General features: G+C 53.5%; 1 protein-coding gene across 3 annotated transcripts; it reads right to left on the reverse strand.

Moving 5' to 3' along the window:
* Positions 1–1,943: 1,943 nt before the first annotated feature.
* Positions 1,944–27,330, reverse strand: P2RY2 (purinergic receptor P2Y2). Of its 3 annotated transcripts, XR_005063405.2 has the most exons (3): positions 27,014–27,166; positions 5,716–12,856; positions 1,944–5,410 (listed from the first exon to the last, which is right to left on the reverse strand). XR_005063405.2 is itself a non-coding variant. In XM_037026282.2 (2 exons), the coding sequence occupies exon 2, from the start codon at positions 12,850–12,852 to the stop codon at positions 11,716–11,718; it is 1,137 nt and encodes a 378-aa protein (XP_036882177.1). In that variant the 5' UTR covers positions 12,853–12,856; positions 27,177–27,330; the 3' UTR covers positions 1,944–11,715. The 3 variants fall into 3 exon arrangements, 2 of the variants coding, with proteins under 2 accessions (XP_036882177.1, XP_017502211.2); XM_037026282.2 differs by lacking the exon at positions 27,014–27,166 and adding an exon at positions 27,177–27,330 and having other exon boundaries at positions 1,944–12,856; XM_017646722.3 differs by having other exon boundaries at positions 1,944–12,856.

Genomic DNA, 27,330 nt, shown 5'->3' on the forward strand with positions numbered 1-27,330 from the left:
TTTAGGGGACAAGGAAGCTGCCATATAAGTAATGGATGGTGACACTGCCATTGCAGAAGTTTGGCCTAAGCACGTGCCTTGTCTGGGCAGTGGCTCCAGGGTAAACTCCGTCTCTCTTTGCCACACACACACACACCAAACTTCAACACCAAACACACCTAGTAAGATGTGGTGTCCTTATGCAGTGATGGATTACAGACAGCTACAAAGCAATCATAGGACATTACGGTCAACACACAGTATTTAGAGGTGACAATAAAGAGAAAGAAAATCAGCTAAGTCATGCAACCTGTACAAGAAATGATTCTTTGATACCAAGTTCATCAACATTTTGGGGGTGAAACAGAAATTCATGAAGCTCTGGTTGAAGAGGAACTAGAGTGTGGGGGTCTGAAGGTAAGGGTTCAGGCCAGGTAGATTGATTGAGGCCATGTTCCTCATCATGGTGACTTGTTAACCCAGCAAGGGTAGATTCAGGCCCTGAGAAGTAATTTCCAGCAGGCATTCCCATTTGGGAGATGCGTGCAAAAAAATGCAGCTCCCTTTCATCCATAATGGATCAGACGATTTTCATGAATGCCTGCCCCACGGGGTGGTGGGCATATTGGTCTGCTGGGGCTGCCATAACAAAGTATCACAGACTGGGGATTAAACAACAGAAATTAGTTTTCCACAGTTTGGAGGCTAGAAATTCAAGATCACAGTTACAACAGGGTTGGTTCCTTCTGAGGGCTATGGGAGGAGCACCCATTCCAGGCCCCTTTCCGTGGCTTGTAGGTGACTGTCTTCTCCCTGTGTCTTCACGTCTTCTTCCCTCTGAATGTGTCTGCATCCAAAGTTCCTCTTCTTACAAGAACACCCGTCATTAGGACTCACTCCTGGTAACATCATCTTAATTCAGCTTCCCCTTTCTCCACACATAGGGTCACAGTGAGAGGCACTGGTTATTAGGTCTTCAGCATATGAATTTGAGGGGTGTGGCCAATTCAGCTTAAACTGTGGAGAAAAATAAATGTGTCCCATTTCTTCTCTGTTTCACATCTCCTCATCTTGTTTCCCTTTGAGATGAATGGCTGATGAGCATTTAGAGAGCTGGGGCCTTATACCTACACAGCAGTGAGGTGACATGGGACCTTGGCTTCTATCCATTGCTATGTCTCCTCCTCTGACATTTTTTTATCCTATTTTTGGAGAAACCAGGTCATTAATCCTATAAAAGCTCTCAGATTCTGGATCTAGCTAATTGTTTCCCTACATTGTCATTTAACACGTACTTCTGTACCGTGTAGCTCCTGAAGACTGCTAGTTAGATCTAGAGGTTTGATTAGATTCATGTTCACTTTTTTGGCAAAAATTCATAGGTGGTGGTGTGTGCTTCCTTTTGAACCGCGTCAGCAAGACATAATGTCTAGTTGTCTCTCCCTTTTGAGATGTTAATATTGGTCAGTGCACCAGGTGTTGGCTGACATAATCCACTAGCAGCCATTGATGATCACTGCCTAGCTGTTCAGTAGGAATATAATGCAAGGCATGGGTATAATTTGACATTTTTCAAGTAACCACATTAAAAAAGTAATCATAAATAAATGAAATTAATGTTAGTAATATATTTTATTTAGCCCATTATATCCAAAATATTATCACTTCAATATGTAATATGGAAAATTAATGAGATATTTTAAAACTTTTTTTGTACCAAGTCTTTGAAATCCTGTATTTTATGCTTGCAACACAATTCAGAGACAAGCCATATTTCAAGAGTTCAATAGCTACTCACACTGTTTAAGATTTCTTTATAATTTTTTTTTGTTCTTAGAATATGTCCCTATTAGGGATGTACAGTGAGGCTAACTATTAAATTCTAGGAGAAACAAAAAGCTGTGCAAGAAAGAAAATGTGAACATAGAATGCTATAAGAAGTAACTGCACACAGTATTTTCAAAGTCATAAAAATGCAAACACTGAATATCAATTTACTCAAAAATTGCAATGGGAGGATGAGGGAAGAGGACTAAACCCTCATCATTCACAGAGGAAATCAGCTGATAATGTCTAAAATCAAAGTTACCGGTTTTTTACCATCAGATTTTGTTACTGCCATGAAAGTTTTCTTTTTCTCCAGTCAAATTTACATTTCCATCTCATATCCATTACATAAATTTAACACCTCTCCTTCTCCCCTTCTGAGCCCAGCTCCTCTGTGAGGAGGAACCAGGGGAAATGAAAGTCCTTTTCACTTAGGTGGGCTTGTGATTTAAATGCTCTTTGGGTGTCCCTCCATCCTGGTGACCCCCCACCTGGAACTGCTGGAGGCAGGCTCTGCAGCGAGGGGTCCTGCCCAGGGAGATGTGCTGAGCTGAGGGCAGGGATGGTAATCAGCGAGTCTTCACTGGGGAGGGGAATTTTGAAGTGAGCCTTGGAGGAGAGACATTAGCAGGTGAGCCAAGCAGGGGCAAGGAGCCCGCAGAGGGGCAGTACGGCAAAGGCCAGAAAGGCCAAATGCCTGGCATGGGCTCGGCAGCGCACCCAGGCTGCCATTACCTCAGAGACACTGTGCAGCTGCTCAGACTTCTCGGCAGCCCAAGACAGAAGGCCATTTCCTAATCTATTTCTATTTAATAATAGGCAAAAACTGTGGCGTCTGCTCAGCCCATGTTCTTGGAACAAATGGACCCAATTAAAAGGCCATCATAGGGGAATTTAGGGGAAGAGGGAAAAGCCATTGATCAAATCAATGCCCAGCTGCCCTGGGCTGGTTTGCGACTGGCTGCAGCAGAATCCTTCTTCCCACTCTGCCTTTTCCTCTCCCAAACACTGCCCTAGATCTGGGGAACTTTGCACCACCCCTAGCCCCATCCTCCACTCTGTTATCCTGCCCACTGACCGGTTGGGTGGCACCTCACTAGACCTCTGGATTTGTTTCACTGCCTGCCAAACCTTGTAGGAAAAAACTATCAGGAATGCTGGAGAATACACCTGGCATTGATCCATTTCTCACTGCCTCCACTGCTACTATCTGATCCTAATCCCTGTTCTCTCGCCTGGGTTCCTGCGTTAGATCCTTCTGGCTCTCACTGCTCCTATCCTCGCCCTACTATGGTTTATTTACAACACAGCAGCCAGGTTGATCCTTCTTAAGTCAAATTGTATCTTTTCCATGGCTTTCCACCTCACTCACTCTCCTACCAGATTCCTTGACCTCTGGCCTCTGTTCCGGCCTTGTCCTCCCCAGCCACCGGCCCTGGGCTGAGGACAGATAGGCTGTGTGCCCCTAAGGATGAGCTGGAGAGACAGGGCTCTCCCACACGGGAGGGGGCTGCCTAGCAGGAAGTGATCTCTTCATCCTGGGGAGTGGGGAAAAGCGTGTTAGGGAGGCACAGAGGGGACTCTTGTATTGGGGGGATAGACCTTTTCAGAGGCCCCACCCTCAGAGAGGGAAGAAGATTCTGGCTTCTTTTCAGAAGAGATCCCAGACTGGAGGGAGGGGTTGGCCCTTAGGGTCTAGAGCCCAGCCCCAGATCTACAAGTCCTTTGGGATGACTTCTCCCCCTTACACTCAGCTTTATCTTCAGACCAAGGGCTTGGGTGTCTTCCTGGCAGCCAGTGAAGTGGTGGTGTGTGCGGAGGACCCTCTCTGGGGTCTCCTTGGAGGTAAGCAGGAGTTCGGAGGGATAAGAAAGGTCAGAGGACATCATGGGGCTGTCCTCAGCCCTTCTCCCCCTGCCGCAGCAGAACCAGAGAAGACCAAGTCAGTGTCCTTGAAACCCCAAGCTGCGGAGACCAGGCCTTGGAGGCACAGCTCCCTGAGGAGGGAGCAGCTATGTCTGCCCCTCAGTCTTACCTTTACAGAGTCAGCAGCTGGCCATTGTGTGCTTCTCCAAAGGAATAAAATCCCCCTCAGTTCGGAGTTTGTCCTGAAGCCAGAAGGTACCGTGATGGGCCAGCTAGGGGCTATACAGCTGCTGAGAGCCTATGCGGGTAGGCAGACTGCAAGGAGAGCTGAAGATCACCTGCTCTCACTCTCCCACCCAGGAAGAGGCGGCCACTGCTTGTCACTGCTGGTCAGGCTACACCCGTAGGAATGCATCCATAGGCAACAAGGTCAGGCTTCCTACTTCTGCACAGACTTCATGTGGGGGATCCATGGGCTTCTCCAAAGGTGTGAGCTAGGGAAGGGTGCTTATAGGGTTGTGGGGGTCTGGGATAGACAAAGGATGGTCTTTGGTAGAGATTGGTCAGAATTTTCAAAGTGGGGAGTTGCTGGAACCGTTGGTGATCCTATGTTTGGAACACAGGAGTCCTTGTGGAGCTTTACTATTAGATCTGTATTTGGTCTTTTGGAAAATGCAGGTCTAAACACATGGGTGTTTACAAGTGTGAGTTTAGATAGTCTGAGGTGGAAACATCCTGGCGTGGCCTGGCACTGTTACCTTTTTTGCAAGTCAGGATATGTTTTGCAAATTGTGTTCCCTGTTCCAATTCTCAGTCCAACCCCCATCTCACAGCCCCAACAACTTGGCTGCCAGCAGGATCATTTTCTTCTCATCACTCCCAGGCAGAGGTCGGGACCCCACTCCTGCTGCTGCAGCCAGCTCTCGCCACCAGGGGGCAGCAGGGCAGCGTCCACCAACCTGGGACCCACGGTAGACTAAGTTCAGCCAGGAAGAGAGCTGAGCCAGTCAGTGCTCAAGAACGAACGGGTCTGAAGCTCCGGACTGCCCTGTTTACTTCCCTTTGCTTCCAGTTCTGGGAACAGGAAGCAAAAAGGGGAGGAAAACGGGGGGTGAGGAGGAAGGAATGCTGAGGAAAGGGGAGGAAGAATGAGGGACGGAGGGAAGGAAAGGGGGTCCCCATTCCCCATCTCTTCCTGCCATCCTCAAATCTGCCTCCTTTCATCTTCCTGGCGGGGCCTTCTTGTCCCTCTCTGTCCCACGGACTGGCCATCCACCTGTGGCTCTTCTGCCTCCAGGTCATCTACTTGGTCCTGAGGGGGCTGCCCCTCCCCGCTCAGCATTCTCCCTTGAACACGGTTGTGACAACTGAACACTCAACACAGACAGAAACACACTCACACACACGTCTGTGCAGGCTGTGTGGAACCCATGCAGCAGACTTTCGATTTCCTTCCCCACATTTTGCAATTGCTTTGGTCACAAAGGCTGGTCTGATAGTTTAATCCCCCAGTGAGGTGGGACTTTCCATGTTGCTGCTGATTTGGAATTTGGCTCCAGGATATAAACCTAAGGATACACAGGATAAAATAGCCCCACTTTCTAAAGAAGTCTGAAAATAACTGGGGTCAGACACCTCAGAGTTTAATTACTCTCAGCCCTCTCCCAGCCTCCACTCTGACTCCGAGCTGCTAGGCTCTGTAGATTTGAAAACATCTCAGCGGTTGTGAGTTCTCAACCTAGTGGAAAGGGGGAAAAGGAGGACAAGAGCTTTCCTACCCCCAAGCCAGGTGAGGGGTGCTCTAGGAAAATCGCTCAGGGAGATGGGGGTATAGCAGTTAGAGTCTCAGCAGGAAAGATGGGGGACTCAAAGTGGGTAACTTTGGGATCATTTCCAGAAGAGACTCTTAGGAAGGCAGGGGCTGGGATTTGGAGGGCTCCACACAGAGGGGCATGGATGGGCATGTTGTCATGGCCAAGAAGTAAGGACAGAAGGGGTGTTGTGGCAGCGCTGGGGAAGATGCACTGGTGGCTTCCCACTCACCATGCCCGGAGCCGGAGCTGGAGCCAGAGCTGGAGCTGGAGAAGCTGGAAAAGAGGGACCCAAAGGAGGCGTGAGGCGACTCCCCAGGGCTAAAGAGGAGGAGGAGGGAGCAGTAAGAAGGGGATGGAACTTTAATCTGGAATAAAACTTTGTTACTAAAAAGTGACTCATGGGTTTGGAGTTTGTGAAATAGGCAGTTCTTATGGGTGGGAAGGGAAACTGGACATGGAGTAGGAAGCATCAATGGAAGGGGGAGAAAATAGGCGTGTGTTGGTGCCTTACTGCACTCTCTTCAGTGGGAGAAGAGGAATCATCAGGTCCATTTTACAGATGAAGAAAATGAGTTTGTGCTCACAGAGCTGGTGATGACCAAACTGGGCCAGAACCCTGCTCCTCCTGCCTTAGCTTCCCTGTGTCCCCAAACCTCCTTCTTTCCCTAGAGCTGCTACTTGGTAACTGAGTTCAGTGCAAACTAAAGCCACATTTGGTAAAAAGAGGACTGAACAGGGAGCTCTGAGGTCAGAACCCACTAACACTCCCTCCCACCCATGTCACTCAGGCTTCTTCCCAAGGTGCCCACCCCAGGCCTTCCAAGGTGACCTCTCACTTCCAGGAGGCACAGACTGGAGCTAATGAAGGCAGCAGAGGCAGGAGGGGCAGCCAAAGGGCCCGGGCCTCACATATAGTCTCCATGTGACTGCTGTGTGACCTTGGGCAAGGCACAGCCCTCTCTGGGCCTCCAGTTCCTCTAAGTGGCCAGTCTCTGGGGTGCCTGCCAGGAGGGAAAACTGATGACTAGACTGGTCATGTCTCCCAGGGGACTCATGTGCTGATCCTTCAGGACTTAGCCCCAAGAAGCCAAATTGAGGTGGGGAAGTGAGGAGCAGGGCAGGGAGGTCCAGAAGGCAGGGGCAGGGGAGTTATTCTGGGGCAGGTGGACAATGGTCTAGGGCAGCTATTGTGTTGGAAGTGGAAAATCCTTTTCTGACTCCATCTCTAAGGGCTGAAAATAGTCCAGGGTAAGTCCCTGGGGACTGAGTTTGGGGCTGATGACTGGCCACGACTGGCCCATTGTTCCTGGCTGGGACAGGGCTGAGACTGGACACTGGGCTAAGCTGGATCCAAGACAGGGACAAGCACAGCAAGCCGCCACTGGAGGAAGAGTGGCTGGGCAGAAGCTTCCCGCTGCAGAAGGGGAAACCGAGGCCCAGAGAGGAGAAGGGATTCACCAAGTCCCATGGTGCAAGAGGGCAGAGGAGGATAAGTTTGGCTTCTGGTGCTCATTTACCCTGACCCTCCACCCCTTGCAAGCACACACTCCTTGGAAAGGCAAACATATCTCACCCTACAGCCCACCCACTCCTGGCTAAGCTGCACCCTCCACCCCACAGGAGGCAGGAGCATCTGACATTGAAACAGTTCCACTTCAAGGCACTGTGTGGTGCAATGGAGTCACTTCACCTCTCTGGTCAATTGGTGCCTGGGGAGACCCACTGCCCCCACTCTAGTCCTCAGAACTGAGAGCACAGGGGTCCTTGGGATACCTTGGGAAGCAGTTAGGTGTGCCTTTGATGAAGATCAAGACAGCTGATGCCCTCACTGAGATAGGGACAACTAGAACATGGGAGGCAAGATCCCCAGGCTACAGAGAATGGGCTAGAGAGCAGACAGGTGGCCTCAGGTCACACAGCAACAGTGGCCCATTCATTGCCTTCTCTGGCCCAGTTTCAGGCCAGTCCTCCTACTCTGGGTCTCTGGGCTTTTGATTGAGCCAAGAAGTGGTTGCCCCAGTCAGGGAGAAATGGCTAAGCCTACTGCCATGGGTAGGTGGGAGCTGTCTAGTCCATAGGGGCTGGCCCTGGAGGCTTGGTATCAATGGCATCCTCTTCTTCCTCCTCCTCCTCCTCCTTCTGCTGTTGCTTCTCCCTGCTCCCTCCCACAGCCAGGCACTTAGGCTCTCGAAACACACAGGCCCATGTGCCTGAAAGGCGCCTAGTGCCAGGCAGGGCAGAGAGTGGTCTCACACTTTACTCCAGGACAGACCTGCTTCCCTCCTCCCACATCCTGGAGAATCTCAGCCACAGTAGCCCCCTGTTGCTCGCTGGCTGGACACACTGTCCTTTCCTTCAAATCATTTACCCTAATGTGGTTATATATTAAATTATGTCAACTCCACTAGGGCAGGGTCTGGCTGGGTTCCCCTCCCTATCCCCATGGCACAGTGCCTGGCATTTAAATGCTTACCATGTGCCAGGCACTGTTGTAAGTGCCTCATGTGTATTAACTCCGGCAAGCCTGTCAGTGCCCTACATGGGAGATAGTATCTCCTTTTAGGAATGAGAAAGCCAAGGTTGCTGCAAGGTTAATTGGCCCAAGGTGCCACAGCTGGAAGAAGTGGAGACATTCACCCAGGAGATCTAGGCGTAACTGCTCTCAACTCCATCCCCTCGCCCACGTTGAACTACATGAAGGGTCACTTACAGACCTTCCTGCTCCGCAGGGGTTGTCAGGGGCCTGGGGTAGTGGAAAGGGAACTTATCTGGCCATCAGATAGACCTGGGTTCAATCCTGACTCACCCACTTACTGTATAACCCGGAGCAAGTCCTCTCAGAGTCGATCCCCTCATCTGCCAAATGGGGACAATAACGCCTATTCCACAGGTGTAAAGAATTAAATGGCACAGCAGATGTGAGAGTGGTGGGCGCAGGATCTGGGACATGGGTTAGTACGTGAGTTCCCTTCCTCATGAGCCAGAGTCCAAACAGGTCAAATCTGCTGTGACCTGGGTGGTGGAGAGGCGTGGCTTTGGTGGCCTGATGTGAACAAGACCAGGGCAACTGCGTCTGAGGAGCATGCTGTTCAGGACCTTTCCTAGCCTCAGAGGGTGAGAGCAGGAACGTCCTCTGGGAACTACCCCCTCCTGTGCAGGGCTGAGTCCCCATGTGCCAGGGCGCCTCCACCCTGCTCTCCCCCTCACTCCCCTGCCCTGTGTCCCTAGGGCTACAGGGCTGGGTTCTGTCCACCCTGGGGAGAAAAGAGCTGGGGTGGTGGGGGTGAGGGCAGAATTCCTGTAGAGATGCTGACCTGCACCAAAGGGCGCAGAGCAGCAGAGGCAGCCAGAGCCCCTGGCACACATCCAGGCACCATGCTGACCTGCTGAGTGACCTTGAGTCTACAGCTGGGCTAGATAATCCCTGGGGTCCCTATAAGGTGGCTCTGCCTTTTCACAGTGGCCTTTGAGTCAACAACCCCAGGAAATGATGTCAGGGGGAGGAGGTGGGGAGTTGGGAGGGCACAGGGAGGCCCAGAAAGTATTTTGAGAGCAGGCAGGTCCCTCCACGTCACTGCTGGACAATGGTCTAGGGCTGGAGTGGAAAATCCTGCTCTTACTTGGGCTGAAAATAGCACAAGGCAGCAGGAGCAGGGACCTTACCCACCAGGCAGGCGGCCTGGCATGGAGCAGTGAGGCCAGATGTCTACACCAAGAGGCCACGGAGGTCCAGAGGAGGGACCCTGGGCTTGTCCCTGGTTCCCTTATTGTCTTCATTCCCAACCCCACCAGTGCCCACCACAGATTAGATGGTGGGGAAGCCCTTCCTACACGCTAGGTCCTATATCCTTAGAGAACTGCAGGCAGCTGGTTCAAGGAAGGCTTCTTGAGGGTAGATCATAGTGTTGTCTCCTTGAGTTGTGGGGCCCAGGTTCTTGGTGTCACCAGGGCAGCTTACAGAAAGGTAGGTGGGCAGGACATGAAAGTACTAGAGGAACTTGGGCCCATGGTGGCCACAGCCCCACCCCCAACCACAGATGCAAACTGAAGAGTCCCGATAGTCATAATGTATAACCCCTACCTCTGGTCTAAGCAGGGCTGAGGGAGCTAGAGACCAGCATGCATACTCCTGGCCTGCACAGCATTTTTACTTGGGTAGGGTATCCTTATAAACCAGGGTGGGGTTCCCCCTGAGCTGCAACTGGTAGGAAAGAGGAAGGTTTGGGCCTGCAGGAAAGGCTCAAGGACAGTCTGTAAGAGGTAGTCACAGAGGAAAGCTCATAGGGATGCTGGTTATATTAACAGAAATATAGAAGCTAGAATGTGGGAGGTGGGCATTTCACACTACTTTGGGCTGAGCACCCACACTGCACAATGCAGAGTAATCACGGCTTGTGATGAGGTCCCTGTCACAAGAGGGCGCTGCAGAGCTAGACTCTAAATAGACCAACTCCTGAGGGAGCCCTGTTTTGACGAAGTAGAGTAGGAATGGTGGAGAAGTCACAGGGGCAGGCGGAAGTGGTGTGCAGAAAGAATCTTCTTTCAGGCAGAGTGGGTCCATAGCGCAAGGGCTCTCCCAGAGGGAGAGGGAGTGAGTCTTTATCTTTAAGATTAAGAGTGAGGTCTGTCAGCATTGCCCACAGAACCTGCCCAAAGGCTAGAGCTGGGCCTGTGCAGCTAAGCTCCACAAATCTCCAGAGTGGTCCTGGCTGGACTCAGAACCTGCCGCAGGTGAGACCTACCTCCTCCACACTAAGCTCTGACCCAAACTGAGCCCCAACCATTATGCCATGTAGCTGGGATTTTCCCAGGAGGCAGAGGATGGGACAGGAGAAGTGAGTCTCTTCCATACTTCACCTCAGTGCAAAGGAAGCCTCATGGTCAAAGCAGGAGGGAACCCTGACTTGGCCTCCTTGTGGCCCACTCCTAGCCTCATTCCTACTTAGCCTGCTTCCCCTTCCTGGGGAGCCCTACTCTCCTGCCCCTGTGTCTTTGTCCAGTGTGCCCCTGCACCTGGATGTTCTTCTCTGACAATCTGCTACTCTCAGGAGCTATAGCTCAGGAGTCCTCCCACTCCAGGAAGCCTTCGCTGACCCCCTGGTCCTCAGCCCCAACCACTCAGCATTGTCCAGTCATGTACTGCAAGGTACATGACATGCTTTCCAGAGCAACTTGTATCTTACACAAGCAACTGTTCAATCTTCAGGAATTGTGCAAGGAGGTTGACATCCCATTGGTAGTCATGGTAGGAGTATCTGCACCAACTGACAATGCTATAAATAAGGGGTACCCCCCACCCCACTTGAGAGCCAGTTAAACAGTTTAACATTTACTAGCACATGGCTGATCATCACCATTAAGTCCTAAACTGGGGGATCCCAAAGATGGACCCCACCTGACTCCTCTCTGCAACCAGCAGAGCCAGGCACAAAAGCCAGTTAGCTTTAAAGTGGGGGATGGCCTGGAGAGGGGTTCCCTGATGTGGGAGACCTCCATGGGAGGGCAGGTGGCAGAAGAGAACAAGGCTGGAGAAAGAAAGGACCCTACTGTGGCTGGTGAGAGCTTCCCAGGCTGTATCTCCATCCTGCAACCACACAACACGCACAGCTCAGCAGTCAGTAACGCCTTTAGTATAAGTGACAGCCTCAAACTGGCTCCCAGCCTAGAGGATCCTCGGGAAGGGTTTATGACATCTCTTGGGCTGGGGGTACTCTGCAGGGCTGAGTCCATCATGGCACCCGGACTGCTCCAGACCCACTGTGGGAACCTCTGGCTCAGTCCTGTCTCCTTATCAGGGTCCTCTGGTCAGCCCGTGTTCCCGCTCCTCCCAGGCAGCTCAGGCCGACTTGGCTGTGTGACCTTGGTAAGTCACTTTCCTCTCTGGGCCTGTTTCTCCATTGGACTTGATTAGGCTGGAGTCCAACCCAGGTAGCTTAGCAGGCACATCCAGCTATTTATGTGGGAGTCAGGCCAGGGCACCAGGGGCTCTGAACCCTTGCCTTTCTTGAAAACTAATTCCCCAACTCACACATACAAATGGTGACTGGGGCTGTGGGAACATGCTGAGCCCCTCCCAGATGACAGGCATCGGGGTCCTGGCTCCTTGACTCCCTTGACCATCCAGCATGAGCTGCTGATGGTCTGTATCTGGGGAGACTGTCCCATAGGAACGAGTCCTAGTCCCTACAGCACCCCCATATAAACTCGCACAGGCCAGAGCGTTCAGGTCCTACAACTGAATGTCCTTAGTGTTCTCACCACCAGCCGGCATGGCCTCTATCTGCCTGGAGTCCCCACTGCTGGTGGACAGGCCTCCTGTCCTCTTGGTGTCAGTTCTGTCAGACCTGCGCAGGCCCAGCCTGCGGCGAGGCTGAGTGGGAGGGGTGGGGTCCGTGGGTGGCTTGGCATCCCGGGCAAAGCGCACAAGCCTCTGCCCAGCCAGGAAGTAGAGCACGGGGTCGAGGCAACTGTTGGCACTGGCCAGCGGCCGGGTGACCTTGTAAGCCATGTTGATGGCATTGAGGGTGTGGCAGCTGAGGTCCAATGAGCGGAAGGAATAGTAGAGGGTGCGGGTGATGTGGAAAGGCAGGAAGCATAGGGTGAAGACAGCCAGCACCACAGCAATGGTGCGGACTGACTTGCGCTTGGCCCGCGGCAGGCCTCCAGAGGTCCCGTAGGCTGGCTTTAGCAGCCGCCGAGCCATGAGCACATAACAGACCAGGATGACGGCAAAAGGCACCGTGAAGAGCAGGCCCAGCATGACGGAGCTGTAGGCCACGAAGTGGCTGAAGAGCTCTGGTGCCGAGGTGTCGTGGCAGGTAATGCGGGCACCACGTGTGCTGGTGGTGACGAAGTAGAGCACGGGGGCCTGGCAGGCCAGCACCACCACCCACACGGCGGCTGCCACCCGGCGGGCATAGAAGGCCCGACCCCAGTGCAGAGAGCGCAGCGGGCACAAAACACCCAGGCATCGGTGCACGCTGATGCACGTGAGGAAGAGGATGCTGCAGTAAAGGTTGGTGTAGAAGAGGAAGCGCACCAGCTTGCAGAGCACTGTGCTGAAGGGCCAGTGGTCGCCATGGGCATAGTAATAGACCAGCAGCGGCAGGGAGGCCGCATACAGTGCATCAGACATGGCCAGGTGGAACATGTAGGTGGTGGAGGCATTCCAGGTCTTGAGGCGGCACAGGAAGATGAAGAGCGCTGCGGCATTCAGACACAGCCCGAGCACGCACACGGTGCCATAACACACGGGCAGGAGCACGTACTTGAAGTCCTCGTTGAAGCGGCACTTGTAGCCCAGGTCATCCCCGTCCCAGGTGCCATTGCTGGTGCCATTCCAGAGGCCCAGGCCATCTGTGGCCATTGCCCTGAAGGGACAGGTGACAGGGAGAATGTCATCAGAGTCATGGATGAGTAACAGCAGGGTGGCTTGCACACCCACCTGACCGAAACTGCAAGGACCCCAGGTGCTCATGGATTCTCTTGGTTAAGATCTGCACAGCCATGTTCAAGGCCTCTGTTGCCTTTTGACCTGGTTCTCTCCCTGGACCCAGAGGGCCCAGGGCCTTAGAACCCTTGAACCTCAAGAATGCATGAGATCCATGAATATCAGGACCATATAATTCTAAAACTTTAGAAGAGGGGGTAGACAAACTACATCCTGAGGGCCAAATCCAGCCCACTAGTCTGTTTCTGTAAATAAAGCTTTATTGGAACATAGCTGTACCCATCCACTCATGAGGAGTTGAACAGTTGTGACAAAGACTATATGTTTCACAAAACCTAAAATAACTTACTATCTGGCCCTATACAAAAGAAAGTTTGGCAACCCCACTGTAGAACCTCAGGAGCACAGAGTTCTAGACTGAGGATTCTGAGCTCTAGAATCTGAGGATCTAGGGGTTTGAAGGGCGGTATCATCTCAGATTCATGGAAAGAGGCCTTTGAAGCTGACTGGCTCCACCTCATACTCGGTGCCCACTCTCTGCTGAGGCATTTCTGGCCAGTGGGCAGCCATACCTTCCTGGAGGTACTCCTATATTCTGGCACTTTCTGCATGTGTAAGCAGCAGTCCTGCGCCCTGGCTTGTGAGCCTACTGGCTGACACAGCAGTCGTCCTGAAGATCCCAGGGAAGGCTGAGGTGGAGGTGGGAGTGGGGCACAGGCTCAGCTCCCTGCAGGCCTACCCAGCTTCTCTCCATGTCACTACCTTGCCATGCTCCTACCTTGTCCTCAGTGCGAATGTTACCCACCCACGGTACCTGCCTGCCCGGGGAGCACCTGGAGTGAAGGTTGTCCACTTTCTTCCTCTCCCCATCCACCAACATGACTAATAACAGCGCCCTCTCATCTGGCAGGTAGGAGACAGATATCCCAGTCCGGGGTGCAAAGATGTGCCCAAAGGTCCCAGAAGTCAGTGGGAACCATAGCAGGAATCCCAGGTAGGCAGATTTGGGACAAACACAAACAGTAACTTTCTAACAGTGTGAAGGGACAGGGGGAGCTGACATTTTTCAAACCCTTCTACAATAGGTGCTCGATATATGCTACTTCATTCCATCCTTACAACATGCTTCTGGGAGCTAGGTTACCATGCTCTGTTTTCCAATAAGAAGGCTGAAATACAGATCATTCAAATAGTCTGGCCAAGGTCACACAGCTGGGGACAGGCTGCAACTCTCACCCAGGAGTGTCCCACAGTGGAAGGGGCTGTAGAAGGGAGGTGGTGAACTCCCTGCTTATGGCGGTGTGCAAGCAGCTCTCTTGCAGACTGCACAGAACTCCCTGTTTGGGGGGGTGTCAGGGAGGACAGAGAGGGCAGATGACTTGTGAGTCCTCCCCATCTGAGAATCTGGGGCTGAATAATTCCCTTCATTTTGCAACCTGGGGACCTGAGAGGCCGGGCTGCAGGGATTCTTCAGAACCAGCAATGTCCACTCCCTTAGACCCTGCACTTCCTGCTCAGCCTGGCCTCCCAGCAGCAGTTCAGGGCCCATGAGGTTGAGACTAGGGAGCTGAGGACACATAGGTCCCTCAGTTTCCCTTCTTTCCCCAACCCTCCCCCCTTCCCCAGGTCTCCTGTTTGCAGCAAAGGTGCGACCAGGAGGAAGGGAGTGAGCACTCACAACCTCCCTCCCAGGGACACAGGTTCCTCTCCAAGGAGCCCAGGCAGATCCCCAGCGAGGAGGCAGGGAGAAGCTTACATGGTGCCAAGTTGGGAGGGAGTAGGTATGGCGGAGCTCTGGCAGGGCCAGCTGCGGGGACACCCCTTGTCTCGGAGCCAGGACTCAGGACCCACCCCGCTCCATGCAGCCTGGTGTCTCCCCCTTGCTGCTGGAGTCCCTGCCACAGTCTCCCTGCTGCCAGAGGGGTCTTTGTGAAAGACAAAGGCATCCCCCTGCTTGAAACCCTCTTGGCTTCTGCCTGCTCTCAGCTCCTCAGTCTGGCACTGAGGTTTTTATAATCCAGACTCTATCACCAGCCCTGTCCCCTGTGAGCCCTACAGTTCCCTAAATGTGCCCGGCACTCTTCCCCTCCCAAACTTAGTTCATGTCATTCCTTCAACCTGGAGTCTATTCATAATCACTTCCACCTGCTGAAATGACAACTCTTTACCCCTTAGCATAGCAAACACTGATTAAGAACCTGGCCTGTAAAGCCAGAAGCACTCTCCCTTCACTGTCACCCCTCACCCTGGGCATCCCTCACACCCAGACTGCCATTGTTTCCTCCTCTGTAAAATGAGGCAATTAATAGAACCTACACCATCGGACTGCTGTGAGGATTGAGTAATTTGTGTAACATGTTTGGAGTGGTGTCTGGCCCACAGGAGGTACACTGTGGTGTTATGAGCCTCAAGGCCCAGCTCTGATGTGGCCTTTTCCTGAAATCTTTGGGAAGTTCTCTCAGGCCACCCATGGAGGAGCTTTGACTGGAGGCTGTGGGGCAGGTGCGTGGAGTGGGTCAGGGTAGTGGTGCTGGGGCCAGGCCTGGGAACCTCGTGAGAGGAGAGATCTGACAGCTATTTGGGAGGAAGGCTAGGGACTAGCCCAGAAGGAGTCTGGAGGGAGGAGGTGCAGGGGAGGGAGGCAGCCAGGATGCCTGGCTCATGGATCAGGAGAAACAACAGGCTGGGGAGAGGGAATTCAGCATCAGGCATGGTAAGTGTGGGGTGCTCCAGAGGGGTGTCATGGGATCCGGGGATAGGTGAAGGCTGAGACCATTAGATCTAGCTCTTGGGGAGGTGGCCTAAGAGTTGCTGGCTCATAGAAGCTGCAGGAGGAGTGTGGATGTCCAAGTGTGAGACTGAGGAGCTCTATTGGGGCCATATTCCCCCCAGGGACCAGCGTGGGGTGTCCAGCTCTGTCACAGAACCCCAGGTGACAACAGGCACCTTCCCGAGGTTCAGGCTTCTCATGGGCTCAACCCCCTTGCCCTGGAGAACTATTAGCCCCAAAAACTCCCCCTTGAGGTCCTCTGCTCCACTGGAGATGGGGACGGTGGCCTCCACCATGCTCTGTGCTCTGGGCACACACACCCAGGCCCACCTCCATGCTGCTGCTGTTTTGGCCCCAGTACTGAGGCCTGACGGGTCTCCCTAGAGTCAGGGGCCAGGCCTTCATCCTCCCTTCACAGTCAGCATCACATTGCTCTTCCCAAAAAGTTTCTTGCTAATCACTAATAGTGGAATTTCTGGCACTGTTGAGAGGGGTGGAGACTTTCCTAAGTCTCTTTTTTTTATTTTTTATTTTATTTTATTTTTTTATTTTGGTATCATTAATCACAATTACATGAAGAACATTATGTTTACTAGGCTCCTCCCTTCACCAAGTCCCCCCCCACATACCCCTTCACAGTCACTGTCCATCTGCATCTAAGTCTCTTCTGAATCAAGGGAGCTGCCCTTTCCACCTGTTTCAGGACATCCTGGCCTCCACCCTCCCAGACCAGCTGGGGCCTCCATCACGGTGGCCCATGTCCAGAATGACCGTACATGCCCTTTGTCTCCACAGACTGGCCCACCAACATGAAGTATGTCTTTCTTGGCCCCCTAGTCCCTGCTTATGGGGACACCCAGGTCCCCAGCCTCTCCCTCTGCCCTCTCCTCTGCTTCTCCTGATCCGCACTGCCCTTGGGCTTCATGCCCCCTCCCTAGAGACCGGCTCTCACTGTCGACCATCACTCACCAGTCCCTTTGTGACTACTTCTGGCTGGCCCTGCCTGAAGAGCTCCTAGTCTTCAGGGAGATGTGAGCATTGTAAATGCCCTGCCAGGCTTCCCTCTTGGGTGCATGGTGTTCCTTCTGCCTGGAAGGCTTTTGCAGAACCCACCTATGCTGTACTCCATCTTTCCCATCCCTCAAGGCTTTCCTCAAATGTCACCTCATCCCAGAAGTGCCCACCCCCACCCCTGGGCATCCCTCACACCCTGTTGGTAATTTGTCCTTCTACCTTCTACCCCAACATATTCTAGGTGGTCCCACAGGGCTGGGTCCATTTGATTCTTTTCTGTGTTCCTAGCATCCAGCAAGAGGCCTGTCTGATCCAAAGCAGGCATGACACAAATGAGAGAATGTACGAATGAGTGAATGAATGAAGCAAGCACAAGAGGCTTCGGGACCCCAGAGAAGGCTGAGCTTAAGCTGGTGGCCCTTATTCCTCTGAGGGCCTCCCAGACAACAATGAGGCTTAAAGATTTCTCAGCTGCTGACCCTAGGTGGCCAGGGGTCACCCCAGTCCTCCTGGGGCCCAGCCCACCTGAGGCCTGCCCCTGCCCTAGACAGACCATTGGACTGCCTCTCTTACAAGAGCCCTGCCCTTCTCTGGACAGGGCAGGGAAACACCAGGGGGAGGGGAACAGGGCCCTAGCATTCTGGAAATGGGGCAGCCGTGGGGCTCACTGTGTATACATCTGACTGTGACTGTGTACGTCTCTGTGCACCTAAGTGTGATCATGCCTGTGTGTCCATCTCTGGCTTAGGTCATGGGTCAGTCTAGATCACAACCTCCTGATCCTGGAGCACCCCCCACACCCACTCCTCACTTGGTAGCGGCCAAGCCTGAGCTGAGCAGCTTCCACACAGCATCCACCTTTCATCCCCATCCCTTATGACTCAGTAGTTACCCCCACAGAGGTGAAGCTGCTTGTTCCAAGATCACACTACCAGGAACTGGGAAAGAGCAAGGCTTTCTGATTCCAAAGCCTTAATTCACCACAGCCTGGGATAAGCAAGTGGGGCATGGATCCCCTGGACCTACCCCCTGTTCGGGGGCGGATACACATGCTGCGCCTGCCTGAGCCTCCCAGCCAGCAGACCCTGCCTTCACATGCCCTACTGAAGAGCCCCTGCTGCTGCTGTCAGGATGCTCAGCACCTGCTCGGGTTCCTCACTCATGAATGCACACGCCTGGGCTGGCTGCAGGGAACTCTGTGGGAAACAGGAAAAACAGGTCCCCTGGCCTGGGACCACACCCAGCTTCCAGCATTTCTCAGGGCAAGCAGTGCTGAGGGCTCCTGAGGCGGAGGTGGAGACAGCAGGGGCTCTGGGTCAGCACCCATGGGAAGTCAGCCATGGTCCTCCCGAGGCCACCTCCTCTGCTCCATCCTCGGCCCAAAGAGGCAGAGAGGTGACGTGGTGTGTCTGTCCCAGTAGGAGGGCACTCTGCCCACTCCCACCCCCTCCCTTCAGCTCACATGTTCCAGGGATGGATGTGCCCAGACTCTTTCTCCAGGTGTCCCATTTCACAGGAGGGTGGCTCTGCTGGAGACTCTCCCCCATATCTTGCAGAGATGAGCTGAGCCTCCAGTGCCCGCTCCATTGCTCCTGGTCTGTGTTTAGCCCCATGGCAGGAAGCAGTCAATACTCTCCTTGCCTGGTATTCACTTAGCGGTACTTCAGCCAACTCAGTTTTGCTCAGACTGGGTCGCTACCTGGAATACCCTTCATCTACCCTCCTGCCTCTAATCATTCCTCCACAGGTAGTGTAAACACACATGAACACACACAGGCATGGTCACACATACAGACACACAGACAAACACAGTCACACGCAGGTGTATACACAGCGGGTGAACACATAGTCCTAGACAATCAGGGTCTGGAACAGCCTTTAGAAATTACCTGCGCCAAATTCCCATTTGACAAAGGAGGAAACTGAAGCCTAAGGCCTCAGAGGAAGCCAGGGACAGAGCCAAAATCCTGTGGTCCTGGGTTTTGTCTTTCCTGGGAGCTCCTCGCACAGGACTTCGGCAAGGGGATGGTTGCCTGGTAGAGGGACCCTTCTGGACGGGCAAGTTCCAGCATCTACTAGAACCCCAGGCACAACACAAAAGAAGAACATCCCCTGTTTTTTCCCCATCTGCTTCCTTTCCCTATAATGGAGGAGTGGGGTCTGAGGCAGTTGAGGCCAGGACCCCAAGCTGTAAGTGCAGTGCAAGCCTGGGGAAAGTGGGGAGAAGAGATGGGTGGCTGCAGGATTGGGCAGGGGCAGAGCCCTGGGAAATGTCCCTGGGCCATTGTTTTCTTAGCACACCTTACCCCAGAATGCTTAGGCCAGCTAGCTAGTAGCTACTTGCCAATCTGCTCTAGGGTCTAGTGACAAAGGTGAAAGAGCTTCACCTTTTCACCCTACCCCACCCAGGGTCACACCTCACCTTCTCCTCCTTAGGAGATGTCTCCACACAGCAGACTAAGGTGGAGTAGAGCACGTTCTCAAACCATTCTCCCATTTCGGAGAAGGGTCTCTACCACCCATACTTTCAGGCTTCAATATATCTTTGACAACCTCTTTCTTTCACTCATCAAGCCCTGTCAGGTCAGCCAATGCAGTGGCTCAGACATGCCACTCCTCCCCACCTGTGGTCTTAAGCCAGCATTTCTCCTCCAAACCACTGTACCAGTCTACTCACTGGCCTCTTGGCCTCTACACCTGCCCCTCCTGCGCATCCTTCAAACTGCAGCCACGGGTCTTCCTAAAACACAACTTTGACCACATACTGTTGAGCTCAAAAACCTTCCATAGCTACCTATTGCCCTCAGGCTAGCGTCCAAGCTCCTAAGACTGGTACTCATGGCCATAGCTGACCGGGTCCCTGCCACCCCTCCAGACAACTCTCCTTCTCTGCCTCCACCCTCGTCTTCCTCTCTCAAGCACAGCAAACACAGCCCCATGGTCATATCTTTGCCCAGGGACACTCTACCTTATCTTCTAACTGCTATGTCATAACAGAGCTAAGTGCTTTCTCTGTGCCAAGGGCCATGATAGGCAGCTTCAGAGACCTCTTCTCTTTAATCTTGAGAAGCTCAGAGAGGCTAAGTAACTTTTCCAGGACCACAAAGCTAGAAAATGGCAGAGCATCCCTAGTCTTCTGACTTCAGGAGCTGTGCCCGGCCCACTGCATCCCTACCCTCCAGAGCCCAGATCTTTTCCTCCATGAAGCTCCCTGACCAGCCCTCTTGGAGCCCCATGACTCGGCCTGTGCAGTCAGTTCTCCACAAGAGAAATGTCCTACAGGCAGGGCCCAGGATGTCCTCTTCCAGGTACTTCTCCAGTGTGAAGAGGCCATGATGGTGACTGCACCCATTTCACAGGTTAAAAAAACTAAGGCCATGTGCTTCAGAAGATCGGAGACTGATGAGAATTAGGCTTGGGGTGGATTAATGATTGTGCATTGAGTCGCCTGTACAGAATTTTATTGTTGTTAAGTGTTAACAGCCATTTGATCAATAAATATGAGAGATGCCCTCTCAAAAAAATAAAAATAAAAAAATAAAAAAATAAAAAAAAACTAAGGCCAGAAAGAGTAGCCCAAGGTTTCACCTAAGATCACCAGTGAGTCAAGGACAGAGCCAAGCTTAGCATTCAGACTACATGCCCTCTTGACCTGGCTCTGGCTGCCTCTACCCCACACTGGGACTTTTTCCCTGTGGCCCCAGGATAGTAAGTCCAAAGCCAGGAGGAAGGCCTGAGGCAGTTCCCAGTCCACCTACAGAATTTCTAGGGTGGTTGGACAACATTCCAGCTTCTCCACTAGGGTGGCTCCGTAATGTACCACCCACTCGCCTGCCTACATGGCTGGCCCTGTCCAGCCTGGTAGGGAACAGTGATCCGTCACCATTCTTGAAACCCCTGCTGCCTGCCTCTGCTGGGGGTAGGGTGTTGTGAGAGGAAATAGAGGACCTGGTGCCACAACACCATCGAGGGACAGGGGAGGCACTGGGCAGGTGGGAAATCTGAGTTCTGCCATTCCCAGCTGTGGGACCTGGACAAGCCTCAGCGCCACAACCTGAGTCTCAATTTCTTCACAATCTAAGAACAGTTCCTGCTGCACAAGGTTGTTGAGATAAAGGAAATGATTTAGACTCATTTTATGAAATAATTAAGAAAGATGATTTCAGCAGGCAGAAAAGGCGGGAAGGATGAGGACATCCCAGGAAGACAGAAAGGGAAGGATGGCCCCAGGAATTATGGGCAGAGTAGCAAGGCCACAGCCAGACTGACTAAGGTCAAGCGTCCCATGCACAAGGCCATCCTCAGAAGGGAGAGCAGAGACCGCAGCAGGAGCTCGACCCCACCGCACTCTTCCACTCACTCCCCCTTTACAGAGGCTACCTGTCCCTATGCAGGGCACTTGGGGACTCCGAGGTGGGTCAGACCCCTTCATGATATCAAGGAGATCACTGTCAAGGTCGGTAGGCGGGGGGGATTTGGAGAAAGACACAGAAACAGGTAATGACAACTCAAGGTGATCAGGGCTGAAGAGAGCAGAGGCACCAGGGTTGGAGCAGTCAACAGGGCCCCTCACGGGAACTGGTGGCAAGTGGGGGGGGGGGTGTCAGGGAAGGCTTCTTGGAGGAGAGGCCACCTAACCTGCATTTTGGAAGATGGGTAGGATTCAGAGTGGAGAAAGAAGAGAAACATGAGCAAAAACCAAAGCAAGAGATCCTACAGTGTGTCTGGGGATCTGTCAGTCACCCCTATGGCTTGAGCAAGTGGAGAGGGCAAGGCTGGGTAAGACAGGAAGGCTCTCGGGAGTCACCCTCCAGCCCTAGCCAGCAGACCCCCAGCCCTGCCTGGTGTGCTTTCTGTACCACAGGCACTGGGGCTGGTTTGGGGAAATACCTGAGGGGAACCTCAGATGTTACCAGCAGGGCTGTCGCAGTGTGCTCTGCAGCCTCCTCCAGGATGCCCTGGGCTCTGCAACTCTTCCTGAAGGTGCTCTCCCTCTCCAGAACCCCCAAAATCCCAGCTGTGGGCCACCCAGTGGGAGAGCATCTGAGTATGGGGGTCTCAGATCAGCCAGGCTGGTCGTCCCACCTTACAGATCAGCAGCCCAGGACTATTTATGAGGAAGGGCCTTATTCAAGTCTGGTGTTCTAATTCACTGTGGGGTTGAGCACCTCTCCCCCTGAAGGCAGGTCTTCAAACCCCCTGTCCCTCTGACCCAGCACGGTCCAGCACTGCCCAGCACAGGGCTAAGAGACCTGCTGCTACACTGAACCAGTTCAGAACCACAGCACTCGGGACTCCACCCTGACCTATCACACCCAAACGCCTCCGGCCAGACTCAAGAGGAAAAGATCCTGAGTGGAGGCTCTGACCGGGAACCACCCATGCTCTGAAATTTTGGTCACATCAGTTCCCCTCTCTGAGCCTCAGGTTCTTCACTGTCAAATGGGGAGAACCACCTGTAAAGCAGACAGCCCATGAGGGATGAGCAAGACGGGGCAGGAGGGGGCTCCAAGGGGCTGGCAAATCATGCACCTGCTGATGAGGAGGCTGTGTCTCCCCATAACAGACAGACACCAAGACACTTCTCAGCAGGCAGCACTGCCCCCCTTCCCCGGCCACTGCCACCCCTGGTGAACCAGCAGTGGGGCAGGGGTTACGGTCAGAGTAGTTAGGGAAGGCGCCTGCAAGGAGCTACGATCAGATTTCAAGAGAAGCAGCAAGGGTCCAATTTGGGAGGAGAAAGAGGAGAATGGAGAACCCAAGGTAGAAAAAGGGACAGACATGTAGAGCAGAATATAAGCAAGTCTATGATTGTGAGATTGCTCATTCTGGGTGCCTCCAGGAGCCTGAGCTCATTGGTTCTGACAGTCTAATTCCAAGAGTCTCTCGTTCTAGGAGTCAGTGATAAATGTTACTTCAATTCTGTTACTCATTGCTTCTGGTAGCCTTTGATTTGAGATTCTCAGAACCACAGGAGTCTGGACTCGCAGAGTATCACAACCATAAATCACTTTGCCAAGAGCCACAGAGTCTCAACAAACACCTGCCAATGGTCCCATGTGCCTGATGTCAGAGGGACCCTGCAAACCCAGACTCAGATCAGGCTGTCAGGCCCTTGAGGAACTTGTCTGAGTGGGGAGAAAGACACAGAGATGGACCACGTCCACTTGGGTGATTAAGCCATGATCATGGGAAGCCCTAACTAGCCTGGGAAGGTGGTCAGGGAGACCTTCCCAAAGGAGACATCATTTGAAAGGGGAGATGATGGATGATTAGGAGTTTGTCACGTGGACAACAAAGGTAGGAAGGCAATGAAGGCAGGAGGAGCATGCACAGAGACTCAGTGATGTGACAGTGTGGCCTGTCAGAAGGACAGGGGGTCTGAGACACTGGGTGCAGGGTTAGGTGGCACCAGACGTGTGGGGCCTGAGACACATATGAAAAGGCTTGAATGCCATGCTGAGGAGGTTGGCCTCTATCCCGAGGACAATGGGGAGCCATGGCAGGGTTTAAACAAGGAAAGACATGGTCAGAGTTGACCTTTACAAAGATGATGCCACATGGAAGGTGGACAGGAAGGGGGACTTGAAGGCAGGGAGATGAAGGTGGAGACTACACATTCAATGGTTCAGCGAGAGAAGCTGGCCCCTTGGCCCTCGACTCTCTGTGAGATGGGGCGCATCCTGAGGGCCACAGCCCAGCCACAGCAAGACATCCCCTCCCACAGTGGGCGCTGGGGAAGATGGGCAATCACAGGGAAGCCAGAGCAGTGCTAGGAGACCCCTCTGACCCCCAGGGGAGTCAGGGGGTAAAGGGGAGTTCATGCGGGCTGAAGTCTAAAGGAGGCCCTCCTCTCAAGCTCCAGGGCCCAGGCAGTGTTATTGTTGTGATGGTGACAGGGTATCAGGGTAGAGGATTAAGGAGGGAGCCACTGCCCAGGAGGGCCCAGGCTGCCCACCCTCCCCTCAGGGACTCCAGCTACTCACCCTGGACTATAGGCCTAGGAGATGGGGTGACAGGGGAGGGCAGGAAGAGGAGCAAGGCCCTCCTCTTCCACTATCCACTCACTTTCACCTGATCCTTCATTTCCCAAACATTCATTGGCACCTGCTCTGTGCCCAACCTGTGCTGGGTGATGTGGTCTGGCCTTGTCCTGCAGCTGACCCCTAGGATGAGTGCAGAGGTCAGGGGAGGCTCCTGCAGCCAGCCTCCCCCCATCAGGGCCCAGTGGCTGGGAGAGGCTGGCCTGCGGACACAAAGGCAGACCAAGAGGAAAAGTGTGTGTCAAAGGGCGCACCAGCCAGGCCCACAGAAAGCAGTTCCAGGAGAGGACAGATTTCACCAGGGGCATCTCCACCTCCTCTCACCAGATCAGCAAGGCTTCCTGCTCCTGTGGGCAGCCTGAGCAGACATTATCTTTTCGGCAGCTGGGTAATCAGGCCACAAGAAGACCTGAAGTCGTGTTCTCAGGACAAGACTCAGACTTCCTTCAGCCTGAAAGCCAGAAGACCAGGCCTTACTCAGATGGGGCTTCTCTCTTGAATGGGGGAAGGATAAGCTGGGGCAAGTAGGCAGAAGCCTTAGCTTTCACCTCTTTTTTGTGACCTTGGGAAAGATATTTCTGAGTCTCATCTGCAAAATGGGAATAATAATTCCTCTCTCACAGGGTTGGTGGAGCATAAGATGAGGGACATTTATAAACAGTTACTAGTAAGCTGTCTTTGGAGAGGGGGCAACAGGGAGAAGAAGATAGTCAGTAGTTAATTCCAATAACTAGCACTATCCCATGCTATTGTACCCATGTTCTCTTATCATTTTTAAAATGCATTTAGGTCTGTGAGTATCACCCTTCTCCCCCGGGCATTGCTCTTTACAGCTTACACAGCCCTTTCCTGTCTTAAGAATATTCACAGTAACCCTGCATTTGAAGAGGAAAGAACTATTATGCCCAATTTACAGATTGCAAAAGTGCCACCAAGAGGGGCACAGCTGCCTCTCTAGGGCCTACAGCTAGGAGAGAAGCCAAATCAAAGCACTTGCGGGCCACCCATGGGGCCCTGATGATGTTCTCACACTCATTTAGCTGGTCCTTGGAGGATCCTGGCGCATCAGAGCACTGTGCATCCTGGGCAGGAAGAGGACAGGAATGGAGGGGGGTACAGCCTCACTCTGCAGCCCCAGCTTGGCAGCCATTTATGAGTGTTGCCTGGTGTGATCCACCAATCCCCCTGGCCAGACCCCCAGGACAGCCCAAGGCAGGAAGAAGAGGAGAGTAACAACCCATCTATGCCAGGGCCTGTGCACACACATACTGTCAACACAGGACCTTACTGCTTCTGGCCTCCTAGAGATTGGCAGGGCAGGAACTGCCCCCAAGGTCATCCAGCAAGTTGGGGGAAGAGCTAAGATGAGATCAATTGCAGGTCTCCTGGCTCCCACCTGGGGAGAGTTCTAAGTATCCCCAAATTCTTCATCAGAAGCATCCGAGGACTCAGGGAAATGTTTGGCCAAAGGGACAAGGGCTCAGAATTCAAACAATGCCTGTACGATTCTGGTATCAAACTCACAAATGCTCTGACCTCCATGTACTTAACACTATTCAAACCATTCTCCATCCTGCAGCCACAGAGATCTTTCTGAAATGCCATTCTGAACATTAATCTCCCCCTGCTCACAAACATTCCATGGCTCCCTATTTCCTTCAGGATGAAATCCAAATTTTACACTTGCACACTCTGGGTCCTGTAGTGCTCCAGGGCATGCTCTTCTGACAACTTGTGCCACTCACGCTGACAACCTGATTCTGGTTTCCCCTTCTTTGTTATGACATGGCACTCCACTCTAGACAGGCCTTCACTGGGGAAGCGGGGACAGGGAGCAGGGGCTAGGGGCTGCTGCTGTTCTCCTAGTTTAGCTCAGCCCTGTGCAGGGTTCTGGCAACACAGAAATGCATGAGACTCAGTTCCTGCCCTCCAGGGGGCTCCAGATCTGGATAGAGAGAGAAGGAAGAGACAGACAGAGATCATAACAGTCCAAGGTGGGATGGGGGCTCAGCACTGGGACTGCAAGAGCCCAGAAGAGGCTCCAACCTAGCTGGGGAATCAAGGAAGGCTCCCCAGATGAGAGAATATCTGAGCTGGGCCTTATGACTGGGTAGTTTTCCAACTGAGGAAGAGGAGACTAAGAGGGCATTTCAAGCAGATAATACGCAATGGTCCGGGGGCAAGCAACTAGCCCAGCATGTGCAGACTACATGTAGTTCCTAGAAGCTGAAGAGTTAGGTGGGAGAAGCGGCTGGAAAGGTTGGCAAGGAACAGTTTTTGGAGGCCTTGAGTTGCAGGCTAAGCTCCTGTGGAAGTTTGGTGACAGTTTAACCCCTAGAGGAGAACAGCTAGGATTTGAGTTTTAGAAAGTTCCCTCCAGGGACTGACCCTACCCCCACCCCCTAGCAGTGAGCCAGTCCAGGAGGACATCGGTGCTGAACATAAGCCACACACATTAGCTCCTCAACAGCCCTGAAGTTCATCACTATTATTCCCCATTTACAGACCAGGCCACTGATGCTCAGAGAAGGGATGTGCCTTGCCCGGGATCATCACAAAGTGACCAGGGCAGGATTGGAATATAGGTCTCTAAGTCTCCAGATACATTTTTTGGGCCCTGTCTGCTCAAATAATGTCCTTCTCAACCACTCCTACCTACAGATAACTGACACTTTACCAGCGCCCACCCTGGCCTCAAAAGCTCTCCATTATTTCAGCCTGGACCCCAAAACAAACAAGCACCTCAGGCTGCAGGCCCAGGGAAGCAGGGGATGCCATGCTGAAAGCAACAGCTGCCACCAACTCCACAGACCCCAGACTGTAAGTTCTAGTCCGCAGCTGGGCCGGCCCTTGGATCTGGGTCCTGGGGCTCCAAGTCCGCCACTGGCCATTCCGGTTGGGGAGCGGAGGGCACTGGCTTTCTCCAGACTGACTCTTCCTACAGCCCCGCCTGCCAGATTAAAAGTCCCCTGACAGAGGCTTAACTGTCCTTTCAGGCCACTGCCTCAGTCCCCCTAGTCCTACCGATGCCCAGGCAGGACAGGCCACCCAAAGGGCCCCTGGGCTCAGGGGGCGCAGCGGGACTGCCGGGGTTCGCGGGTCTCTGGCTGCGGCCCCACGCCATGGGGACGCTCACACCAAAGCGCTCAAACACAAACAAGTCCCACAGGTTCGGCCACTTGACCCCGCAGCGGCGCACGCACTCCCCACTGACACAGAGACGATCCCAAATACGCGGACGCACACTCACCGGACTATCCGCCCACACTCCCCGAGACCCATGCTCCAGTGGCGCCCAAGTTCGACCAGCGGCCCACCGACGCGCTCACAGAAGTGCCCACTCCGCCGGCCCCGCGCCGAGCCCGCACCCGTCGCGCCCCGCCTCTGACCCCTCCAGGCGGCCGGCCGCTCACCTCGGCGGGACGCTCTTCAGCCGCGGCTGCCCCGGCCGCCGCTGCCGGGTGCCCGCGCCCGCGTCCCGCCGCCGCCGCCACCGCCGCGACCCACGTGCCTGGGAGCCGCGCCCGCCCCGCCTCGCTCCCCACCCGGCCGGCCGACTGGCCGGCG

The sequence above is a fragment of the Manis javanica genome, chromosome 11 (genome assembly GCF_040802235.1).
Source record: "Manis javanica isolate MJ-LG chromosome 11, MJ_LKY, whole genome shotgun sequence".
NCBI lineage: Eukaryota > Metazoa > Chordata > Mammalia > Pholidota > Manidae > Manis > Manis javanica.

Bases quoted from the DNA above. Each gene is read 5' to 3' on its own strand.
- P2RY2 (XM_017646722.3), bottom strand. From the start codon at position 27,045: ATGGGTCTCGGGGAGTGTGGGCGGATAGTCCG. The intron at 12,857-27,013 runs GTGAGTGTGCGT...CTGTCCCTTCAG, and splicing joins GAGTGTGGGCGGATAGTCCG to GGCAATGGCCACAGATGGCC.